The 12,235-nt window shown below is 44.3% G+C and overlaps 2 protein-coding genes across 2 annotated transcripts; both read left to right on the plus strand.

The window, feature by feature from the left end:
• Positions 1–1,833: 1,833 nt before the first annotated feature.
• Positions 1,834–2,784, plus strand: LOC141126497 (olfactory receptor 51E1-like). The gene has a single exon (XM_073612436.1). The coding sequence runs from the start codon at positions 1,834–1,836 to the stop codon at positions 2,782–2,784; it is 951 nt and encodes a 316-aa protein (XP_073468537.1).
• A 5,543-nt stretch (positions 2,785–8,327) lies between these two features.
• LOC141129707 (popeye domain-containing protein 2-like) lies at positions 8,328–9,958 on the plus strand. Its single transcript, XM_073617800.1, has one exon. It carries the CDS (start codon positions 8,351–8,353, stop codon positions 9,224–9,226), a length of 876 nt encoding a protein of 291 aa, XP_073473901.1. The 5' UTR covers positions 8,328–8,350; the 3' UTR covers positions 9,227–9,958.
• The last annotated feature ends 2,277 nt before the right edge of the window (positions 9,959–12,235 follow it).

The following is a 12,235-nucleotide window of genomic DNA, read 5'->3' on the forward strand; positions in this document are numbered from 1 at the left end:
GACAATTCCTTTATTAATGTCTTCTTTTTTCCCCGCTTCTTCTTCCATCTTCTTCTGGTCTTCCTTCGGTGTTCTTCCTCTATCTTGTTCTTCCCCCGCTCTTCCTCCATCTTCCTCCGCTTCTTCCTCCGGTCTTCTCGTCCGGCATCTTCCTCCGGCTCCTTCTTCTCCGCTTCGTCCTCCGATCCGCCTCAATGAGAGTCTCCTGCTGTGTGATGCTTCTGTTCAGGTGACAGCCCGGTGACCCCCCCCATTCTCTGCCGCACGAGGACTTCCCTATGGCTCTTCCCATGTTGTCAGAGGGGGGTGGGGTCACTCGTTTACATAAACAGGTGACCCCTCCCCCCTCTGACAACACGGGTGGCCTCGCCCTCCGTTATATAAGAGCCGGAGGAAGATGCCGGATAAGAAGACCGGAGGAAGAAAGAAGAAGAAGACATTAATAAAGGAATTGTCAAAAACCGTCTATTTTTTTAACATTTTTGACACTTTTTTTGTGAAATGGAAGGGGTACACTAGTACCCCATTACCAATTCACACGGGGGGCGGGATCTGAGGTCCCCTTGTTAAAGGGGATTCCAATTTCCGGTAAGCCCCCCGTCCGCAGACCCTCACAACCACCAGGCAAGGGTTGTGGGGATGAGGCCCTTCTCCCCATCAACATGAGGACAAGATGCTTTGGGGGGCTACCCCAAAGCACCCTCCCAATGTTGAGAGCATGTGGCCTGGTATGGTTCAGGAGGGGGGGCGCTCTCTTGCCCCCCCTCTTTTCCTGCAGCCTGCCAGGTTGCGTGCTCAGATAAGGGTCTGATATGGATTTTTGGGGGGATCCCACATCATTTTTTTTTTAATTTTGGTGCGGGGTTCCCCCTAATATCCATACCAGACCTGAAGGGCCTGGTATGAAATTTGGGGGGACCCACACATATTTTTTTTTTTAATTTTGGTTCAGGGTTCCAGTGTGGGGGAATCCCATGCCGTTTTTATAAATGAACTCTTATGTGTATTGCCAGACCGACCATTTATTATAGCTGCGTGTAGTTTTAAATGACTATTTTTCCTTTAGAAATGTCAGTTTGCTGTCAGACTGTTCTAAACACAGGAAACATGCGCAACTTTACAGGCATACTATAGACACTCCCCCAGGTACGAAATTTAAAGGAATATTACTTTTTTATTGTTTCACTTTAAGCATTATTAAAATCACTGCTCCCGAAAAAAACGGCCATTTTAAAACTTTTTTTTGCATTGATACATGTCCCCTGGGGCAGGACCCAGGTCCCCAAACACTTTTTAAGACAATACCATGCATATAAGCCTTTAAAAAATATCACTTATGATTTTTCATGTTCATGTCCCATAGACTTTAACGGTGTTCGCGTTTGAACAAATATTTTGCCTGTTCGCATGTTCTGGTGCGAACCGAACGGGGGGGTGTTCGGCTCATCCCTACTCAAAACTAAGGCCAGTTAAATTTTTAATTCAAAACTTATTTTCATGTTTTATCTCTCATTTTAAAAGCTTGCTAAATTATTCTGCACTACTTCTTTCCATTTCTGACACTAATTAGTCCATCAGCGGCAGATGTAACAGATGTGGTCCACTGGGAAGACTTGGATACAGTGACTGCAAAGTTTCTAAATTTAAATTGTGAGTGAGGTAATGTCTGTATGAAACCTATAAAAGCCCCACTGAATTCAAGAGAAAAGCAATGCGACAAATGTCGCACTAATATCCACACGGCATCTATGATTGACATTTTTTAATTTAAAGCATTCGGATTGAATAGAACATTTTAGGAATTGTTGATTTTGCAAGACATAAATCCAAGTCATGAGCTTGTCTCTGAAAAATATCTCTGTAACCCACTTTGTTCTGGTGGGGCTTATTGAGATTGAATCATTTGGATATGTATGTGCTGTTTTGGCTCTTGCATTATTTTCAGTCACATTGTTTATGAGTTCTATGATTGTCTATGTAACCTGGACAGAGAAAAGCTTGCATGAACCTATGTACATCTTAATATGTATCATGGTTATCAATGTGATGTTCGGGAATACATCATATTTTCCCAAGCTGGCCATTGACTTGTTGTCTGGGTGCTCAACCATCTCACTCACCGGATGTCTCTGTCAATCTTTCTGTATTGATCTTTACGGAACTTATGAAATATTTTCTTTTACGATAATGGCATATGACCGATATCTGGCTGTAGGCCACCCTCTGAGATACCACACTCTGATGACCAACATTACAACTCAAACAATATCACTTGCCCTATGTGTTTTCAATGTGGTGATAGTAACTGTGAATATATTATTGACATTAAGACTAACGTTTTGTGGGGTGAATATCAACAATGTCTATTGTGAGATCATGTCTATACAACCGCTTGTTTGTAACGATATAACAATTAACGTCATGTATAGAACGATTTTGACCTTGTTCATTTCGATTGTCTGCTTGCTTCTTATAATGTACTGTTACTTAAGAACAGTTGTCATCTGTCTGAAACTTTCTGCAGAATCCTCTCACAAAGCTATACATACATTGATGACTCACATATTGGCCTTCTCCATCTATATTGTCACCGTCTTGTTCCTTAATTTCAGGTACAGTCTAAGCACAGGTTCTATATCAACCAAAGTAGACATCATCATACCTTTGATCGGTTCCAGCATAGCTACTTCCGCAAACCCTCTGATCTACGGGATAAGGACCAAAGCTCTCAGAGAAAAAATTGTATGTAACCTACATAATTGGCATACCAAAAGAATAAAATGATTTCTTATTTTTTCAGCAGCAATCTTACCATTATAGAGATGTATTATTTTTCTAAATTTCTTTTGGTCTTTTGGGGATTTTGTAGGAAATAGGCTGTAGTCCAGCCTTTCGGAGTGTGCCTGTTAGTGTTCTCTATGCATGGACTGTACTGTCTCAGTCACTTGCTGCTTGAACTTGCTCCATTCAGGTGTGTTAGAGAAGTGCCATTATTTGTTTTGGGTGTTTAGTTTTGTGTCAGTCAGCAGACTTGGGGCCTTATCAGCTGGCTGAGAGGGTAAGAAATATTTCAGGCACATGGTCTTCTTTCCTGAGCTTCCGCTTGGTGATGATGCTATGGTGAGAACTATCTTTCTTCAAATTCTTGTGGCCTAGGGATGGGAGTGCTGCAAGGATTTCCCCTACTGGCTGCAAGGAGTGTTCCCTTTTGGGCCTACAGGAAGTAAATTGCAGCAGTCTCCCAAAAGAGAGGTAGTGAGTGACTGGTTCAGTGGAAGGTGGAAATTAAGGAACTACAGAAGGGTAGGGCCATCTAGTGGTGAAAAGTAAGAATTACACACCTAACACCCTGCTACATTTCCCACTCCGTTAAAAGTGTTGTAAACCCTCATGGTTTTTCACCTTAATGCATTAAGGTGAAAAACCTTCTGTAGTGCTGCAACCCCCCCCTCCGTTTTACTTACCTGAACACTGTCATCCTCTGGCCGGCAACGAGCACACCAGCTCTATTCGGTGTTGTGTCCTGATTGGATAGATTGATAGCAGCGCAGCCATTGGCTCCCACTGATGTCAATAAAATCCAATGACGCGGCGCCAGGGGGCGAGGCCGAGTCCTGCATTCTTTGTGAATAGACACAGATGCATCACTCAGGAGCGCGCCCGCACGGGTGTTCACCTTAGGAGAGCTTTCTCCAATGTGGATGCTCAATGTGGGGAGGAGCCTCCAGCGCCACTGAGGGACCCAAGAAGAGGAGGACCAGGGCCACGCTGTACAAAATGAACTGCACAGTGGAGGTAAGTATGACATGTTTGTTATTTAAGAAAAAGAAAAAAAAAAAAAGGAGGGTTTACAGCCCCTTTAAAGTGGTCTCCAAACTGCGGCCCTGGGGTAGACGTGGCCCTATGCTTGCCTTTATCTGGCCCTTGGGGCACTATTCCATCAACTGACACCAATGATGGGACACCATTCCTCCCACTGACACCATTAATGGCACTATTCCTCTCATTGATACCAAGAATGGGGCCTTCTTCCTCCCATTATAAACATTGATGGGGCATTGTTTATGCCTACCATTGCCAAGACATTTTTTACTCCGACTGGCCACTGTCCGGTCCATCCATAAAGCCTAAAGCACAGTAAACTGGCCCTTTGCTTAGAAAGTTTGGAGACCCTTGCTGTTAGGGAAAGCCATCCCTGGCATTACATTTAACCATAGCAGGAGAACAAACAAAAATAACAATGTATGAACACAGATAAAGAGTAAACAGTTTAAGTAAAGCAATCAAAGTAAAGGGCTGGCATCAGTCCCCTCATATTTCACCTGGGCAGGCAAGGTTTAGTGTTCTGAAACTGTACATTCTCTGTAGGAGGATCAGGAGTGCTTGGACTACAAGTTCCTCTGTAGGATGGTACATTCCAAGGCTCCTTCAGCTAAAATATCCTCATTGTTGTCCATCTTGGCAGAAGGGTGGACATGCAGAGACGGGTGCAGCCGAGAACAAGTCAATACTGAACACACATGGGCAAGTTATGTTACGGTGCAACTATTTGCCAGGTCTATCTGGTTCCTCGGACACAGATGCTTTCTGCTGGAAGTGGGCACACCAATATTTGGCAAGGGGTGTCATTGCTCTGCAGCAATCTTCCAAAAGAGAGGTGGTGAGTGACTGCTTGAGTGGAAAGTGATGGTTACTCTACATTTAGTTACTCCCAATTAAGACTTTCACTAGGTGAACATGTGAGTGAAAAAGAGAGTTAATCCCGGAGAACATGCTTTAGTAAATAGCCCCTACCCATTCACCAAAAAAGTGTGAAATTGTAAAAACCATAAGAGCCAGTTTTTGACAATTCTTTTATTAAAAAAGACCAAAAAAAAAGTGTCCCATGATGTTCATCCACTGTTCATCATGCCGCCCGACGGACCCGAAAGATAGAAAAAATGAACCAAGCTCCGCCTCGATGAAAGGCCTCCCGCCGACAGCTGTCTCTTTTTTTTCTGTCCCTTTTAATAGAACAATTCTCAAAAACTGTCACACTTTTTACATTTTGACCCTTTTTTGGTGAATGGGTAGGGGTGCGATGTACCAGATGTACCAGATACCTATTCACATAGGGGGGGGCGGGATCTGGGGGGTCTCTCACTTGCCCCCCCATCCTGACCTGTCAGGCTGCATGCTCGGATAACAGTCCGGTATGGATTTTGGGGGGGACCCCACACCATTTAAAAAATATTACTTTGGCGTGGAGTTCCCCTTAAAATCTATTCTAGACCCATAGGGCCTGGTATGGATTTTGGGGGTGACCCCACGCCAAATTTAAAAAAATATATTTTTGGGGGGGGGGTATTTTTTTCTTGATTTGGTTCATACAGAGATTTCACATTTAGTTGACATATTTCAAAAGAATTAATAGAGCCCTGAAATTGGAGTATTGGAGCAGGGATTTTTTTTGCTATTTGGACAACCAAATACTTTTGTATGCCAACTAGATTTAATACAGATTTGAAGGGGTATGAATAGTTTGCACTTAGAAAATATGTATTTATAGTCTGCTAAAATCAAACATACAGCAAAAAAGAATCAACTTTTTATTGCAACAGTAGTATAAACATTTGTTACATTAATGTACTTGGGTGTCCTCTCTCTATAGCACTTACCCGTGCAGCCTCTTACCTGTCAACTCCTTATAGCACTCACCTGTCCTCTCTCTATATAGCACTTACCTGTGCAGCCTCTCACCTGTACTTTTTCTATAGCACTTACCTGTGCAGCCTCTCACCTGTCCTCCCTCTATAGCACTTACCTGTGCAGCCTCTCACCTGTCCTCTCTCTCTATATAGTACTTACATATGCAGCCTCTCACCTGTCCTCTTTCTAAAGTACTTAACTGTGCAGCCTTTCACCTGTCCTTTCTCTATAGTACTCACCTGTGCAGCCTCTAACTTGTCCTCTCTCTCCCTCTCTATAGTACTTACCTGTGCAGCCTTTCAGCTGTTCCCTCTATAGCACTTACCTGTGCAGCCTCTCACCTGTCCTCTCTTTATAGTACTCACCTGTGCAGCCTCTCACGTGTCCTCTCTCTATAATGCTCACCTGTGCAGCTTCTCACATGTCTTCTTTCTATAATGCTTACCTGTGCAGCCTCTCACCTAACCTCTCTCTATAGCACCCACCTATGCAGCCTCTCAGCTGTGCTCTCTTTTTAGTGCTTGGCTGTGCAGCCTCTCACCTGTCCTCCCTCTATAGTACTTACCTGTGCAGCCTCTCACCTGTCCTCTCTCTATAGAGAGTACGTACCTGTGCAGCCTCTCACGTGTCCTCTCTCTATAATGCTCACCTGTGCAGCCTCTCACGTGTCCTCTCTCTATAATGCTCACCTGTGCAGCCTCTCACATGTCTTCTTTCTATAATGCTTACCTGTGCAGCCTCTCACCTAACCTCTCTCTATAGCACCTACCTGTGCAGCCTCTCAACTAACCTCTCTCTATAGCACCTACCTGTGCAGCCTCTCACCTGTCCTCCCTCTATAGCACTTACCTGTGCAGCCTCTCACCTGTCCTCTCTCTCTATATAGTACTTACATATGCAGCCTCTCACCTGTCCTCTTTCTAAAGTACTTAACTGTGCAGCCTTTCACCTGTCCTTTCTCTATAGTACTCACCTGTGCAGCCTCTAACTTGTCCTCTCTCTCCCTCTCTATAGTACTTACCTGTGCAGCCTTTCAGCTGTTCCCTCTATAGCACTTACCTGTGCAGCCTCTCACCTGTCCTCTCTTTATAGTACTCACCTGTGCAGCCTCTCACGTGTCCTCTCTCTATAATGCTCACCTGTGCAGCTTCTCACATGTCTTCTTTCTATAATGCTTACCTGTGCAGCCTCTCACCTAACCTCTCTCTATAGCACCCACCTATGCAGCCTCTCAGCTGTGCTCTCTTTTTAGTGCTTGGCTGTGCAGCCTCTCACCTGTCCTCCCTCTATAGTACTTACCTGTGCAGCCTCTCACCTGTCCTCTCTCTATAGAGAGTACGTACCTGTGCAGCCTCTCACGTGTCCTCTCTCTATAATGCTCACCTGTGCAGCCTCTCACGTGTCCTCTCTCTATAATGCTCACCTGTGCAGCCTCTCACATGTCTTCTTTCTATAATGCTTACCTGTGCAGCCTCTCACCTAACCTCTCTCTATAGCACCTACCTGTGCAGCCTCTCAACTAACCTCTCTCTATAGCACCTACCTGTGCAGCCTCTCACCTGTCCTCCCTCTATAGCACTTACCTGTGCAGCCTCTCACCTGTCCTCTCTCTCTATATAGTACTTACATATGCAGCCTCTCACCTGTCCTCTTTCTAAAGTACTTAACTGTGCAGCCTTTCACCTGTCCTTTCTCTATAGTACTCACCTGTGCAGCCTCTAACTTGTCCTCTCTCTCCCTCTCTATAGTACTTACCTGTGCAGCCTTTCAGCTGTTCCCTCTATAGCACTTACCTGTGCAGCCTCTCACCTGTCCTCTCTTTATAGTACTCACCTGTGCAGCCTCTCACGTGTCCTCTCTCTATAATGCCCACCTGTGCAGCCTCTCACATGTCTTCTTTCTATAATGCTTACCTGTGCAGCCTCTCACCTAACCTCTCTCTATAGCACCCACCTATGCAGCCTCTCAGCTGTGCTCTCTTTTTAGTGCTTGGCTGTGCAGCCTCTCACCTGTCCTCCCTCTATAGTACTTACCTGTGCAGCCTCTCACCTGTCCTCTCTCTATAGAGAGTACGTACCTGTGCAGCCTCTCACGTGTCCTCTCTCTATAATGCTCACCTGTGCAGCCTCTCACGTGTCCTCTCTCTATAATGCTCACCTGTGCAGCCTCTCACATGTCTTCTTTCTATAATGCTTACCTGTGCAGCCTCTCACCTAACCTCTCTCTATAGCACCTACCTGTGCAGCCTCTCAACTAACCTCTCTCTATAGCACCTACCTGTGCAGCCTCTCTCTACAACACCTACCTGTGCAGCCTCTCACCTAACCTCTCTCTACAATACCCACCTGTGCAGCCTCTCACCTTTCATCTCTCTATAGCACTTATCTGTGCAGCCTCTCACCTGGCTGACTTCACTCCCGCCTGTCTGATCTCACACCTGCCTCTCTCAGCGCCTCCGCTCACAGCCTGTGTCCCCGGGGGGCCCCTGAATTACTTATTACACATTGTAGATGAAGGCAGCCTGTGGTTGAGGATGTGATACGCCTCACGGCTCGTCTCTCTCCGGAAAAAGCGCAATGTGTCTGGGATGGGAGGAATCCTTGCCAAGGAAGCGGCCGAGGCGCACACCTATCCAGGTGTAGCAGGCGGCGGGGACAGAAATATGGAGCCGAACCACACAGTGGCGGAGCAGCTCTTCCATGCTCCGAATTGTGTGGAATGGAAAACCATCATGGAGTGGTCGATCTATCACCTGGCCTGCCTCGTCTTCCTGTTGGCGTCCATGGGTGGCAGTGGAATCCTTGGCTGCATTTACATCCTTCTGTTAATGGGGGCTTCCTTCTGTTTAATGGCTCTGTGGGGCGGCCTGTTCGCCTGTGGCGTGGACATTGTGACCTGGAACACCATCCTGATGGCGCTCTGCGTGGTGCAAATTGGACATCTGATGTACAGATTACACAGGGAGTCCTACGGAGAAGACTATGACACTCTATACCAAACCCTGTACAAGCCCATGCACATTCCACTGAATGTCTTCAAGGACATCGCTCACTGTAGCGGGATGGAGGTCCATTCCCTGAAAGCTGACCAGAGTTACGCCCTGGAGGGGAAGACGCCCATTGACCGCCTGTCCCTTCTCATCTCTGGAAGGGTGAAGGTCAGTCTGGATGGGCAGTTCTTGCACTACATCTTCCCCTATCAGTTCCTGGACTCGCCAGAGTTGGAATCGCTGCGTCCCTCGGAGGAGGGGACATTCCAGGTCACATTGACGGTGGAGATGGACAGCACGTACATCAGCTGGCCCCGGAAAAAGCTTTACCTTCTCCTGGCCAGGGAGAAATACATAGCTCGCCTCTTCTCCTCGCTCCTCGGCTTTGACATTTCCCAGAAGCTCTACCCCCTCAACGACAAGCTGTTCGCCAAGTTCGGCCTCCGCTTCGACATCCGCCTGCCCAGCCTCTACCACGTGGTGGGGCCATCCCCAGAGTTGGTGGGCAACATACGACCTATCGCCGATCCCCTGGCCTCCCGCCTTTAGCAGGACGACCCACCCCCGAGGAAGGCGCCACCCCCCAGCAGCCGAGGTCCACGGCCGGAGAGTGGCAACCTGGCCTCCACCGTCTTGCACAAGGGTCACCCCCGGCTCCAATCATACGGACAGGCCCTGCTGGCCCCCACTCAGACCCCCGAACTTTAGGGAACAATGACAAGACCCCCCCTTTCTCTCCCCCCGAGCACAGCTCACTAGTGTGAAGTCACTAACAAGGACACGTGTGTGGTGTGTGTGAGCACTGGCTCCGGGACAGAAACCATGGACAAGGTGTGATCCGTGTCCCCGGACAGTCCCACTACACCGGCCAATGGCAAAAGGACACCTCGGTGTAAAGGGCATTTTCTACAAAACCGCCCGGGATGAATCATATCCACACAGCAACCTGATAATGAAACATTGTTACAACATATGGCATGTACAAAGGTCTTCCCCTTATGTTATTTTCTTTTTCTGAAAATTCGAATATAAAATGTTCTTCATGAAGAAAAAAAAAAAAAAAATGTATTTGGGCAAAAAATAAAATAAAAGGCATGGAAATGGTAAACATATGGCATGATTTGCAATGGTGGTGGAAACCCCCAACACATAAATACAGATACATACTGAAGTTCTTTGGACACATACCTATAGGTGGTGGAATTACATCAGTCAGGAGTTGTGTTTCTTGATTTATTCTGTGATATGTGGTGGGTCTTGGCATCAGCAATGGTATTGTTTGTGGTTTGTGAAGACACCTGTGGGAGTTTTGGTAAAGATTTTTGTGAGATGGACAGCCACAAGTGAGAGCGACAGAGAAAAATATATTTTACCAAAACATGAAAACATTACACATTACTAGCATTCTTAAAAACAAAAAATATGAAGGAGAAGCAACATTGTTGCAAGGACAATTTATTTTAGAGAAATAAACAGTTCATCTCAAAATTAAAATGTATTTTTTTAGGGAAGTAACAATTGTACCATCATAATCAATGGTTGAAACTTGCATTTGACTATATAACTCTCATTTTCACATTCGCAAACGCTTTTTAGCAAAGCGCTAATTTGCAAATTTACTATAGCTTTTGGTAAAAAATAAATGGGATTTAAAATGAGAGTATTTTACATATCTGAGCATGCTCACTTGTGCTGGTACATAGTTGTAGAAAGAGGGGGAATTTGTCTCTTCTCAGAATTTCAATGATATTTCAGTTTATACATCACTTTTTTCCAGCAGTTTAAAAGCAGATTATCTTTAAACAATATACCACACATTTAAGAATCATTTAGGCTATCATATCATGCTCTAAACATTATTTCCATGTTCAATTCCTGTATTTCTAGCAGGAGTAATGATTTGGATGGTCTCTGTTGTGAATTCATTTTAGATCTAATTAGCCCGGTTTTGGCTTTTTTGAGAGTATTTATTCTCCCATTCTCATATTAGCGCTATAGTAAATAAACCCCATAGTTACATAGTCAGGTTGAAAAAAAGACACAGTCCATCTAGTTCAATCAATACAAAATAAAAAAACAACCATACAATCCCATACACACAATCCTATCTATACCCACAGTTGATCCAGAGTGAGGCAAAAACCCCCAGCAAAGCATGATCCAATCTGCTACAGCAGGGGAAAAAATTCCTTCCCAATCCCCCAAGAGGCAAATGGATATTCCCTGGATCAACTTTAACTATAAATGTTAGTACCCAGTTATATTATGTACATTTAGGAAAGAATCCAGGCCTTTTTTAAAGCAATCTACTGAGCTGGCCAGAACCACCTCTGGAGGGAGTCTATTCCACAGTTTTACAGCTCTTACTGTGAAGAAACCTTTCCATATTTAGAGATTAAATCTCTTTTCCTCTAGTTATAAAGAGTGCTCCTTTAAAGTGAATAAATCAACACCAAGTTCACTATATGGATCACTTATGTATTTGAACATGTTGATCATATCCCGGAATAATCTCCTTTTCTCAAGAGAGAATAAATTAAGTTCCCCTAATCTCTCCTCATAGCTGAGCTCCTCCATGCGTCTTATCAGTTTGGTTGCCCTTCTCTGCACTTTCTTCAGTTCCCTGATATCCTTCTGAGAACTGGTGCCCAAAACTAAACTGCATATTCCAGATCAGGTCTTACTAATGATTTGTACAGGGGCAAAATTATCTCTCTAGGGGTCATTTACTATAGCGCTGTGCGCTAATTAGCACTATTTACCACTAATTAGCGCCAATCGTGGTAATTAGCGCTAAAACGGTATACACTATAGAGCTGGTGCAAAAATACTCTCAAAACCGAATTTACTATAGCTCCCAGAAAACAAATAGCGCCCAAACCCTTACTCTTGTTAGGACCACAACTTTTGCACATGGAAATAATGTTTACAGTATGATATAATCACCTAAATGGTACTGACATATGCGGTATATTGTTTAAAGATAATCTGCTTTTAAGCTGTGTGAAAAAGTGATTTCTACACTGAAATATCTTTAAAAGTCTGAGAAGAGATAAATTCCCCGTCTCTATGTGCCAGCACAACTGAGCATGCTCAGACCTGCAAACTACTCTCATTTTAACTCCCATGACTTTTTTACCAAGATTTATAGTAAATACCAAAATGAGCGCTGGGCTAAAGAGTGTTTTTTGGGAGTAAAAACGTAACTTATGTAGCCCAATGCAAGTTTCAGCCATTGATTCTAATGATGCAATTGTAACTTCCCCAAATAAATACTTTTCACGTTGAGATTAAATGTATCTTTCTTTCAAAGAAATTGTCATTGCAACAATGATGCTTCTTTTTCATCTATTTTGTTTTTAAGAATGCTAGAATGTGGAATACTTTCATATATTTTTCTCTTTACAAACCACAAACAATACCATTGTTGATGCAAATTTAAAATAAGTCACACTTTTGTGTGTTTTTTATTGTTTACAAATGATCATAATTTGAGCCCAAAAGATGTGATTTATCGACCAACATCAGAAATCTAAATGGCATTCTCGAAATTTAGAG

The sequence above is a fragment of the Aquarana catesbeiana genome, linkage group LG02 (assembly GCF_042186555.1).
Source record: "Aquarana catesbeiana isolate 2022-GZ linkage group LG02, ASM4218655v1, whole genome shotgun sequence".
In the NCBI taxonomy this organism is placed as follows: Eukaryota; Metazoa; Chordata; class Amphibia; order Anura; family Ranidae; genus Aquarana; species Aquarana catesbeiana.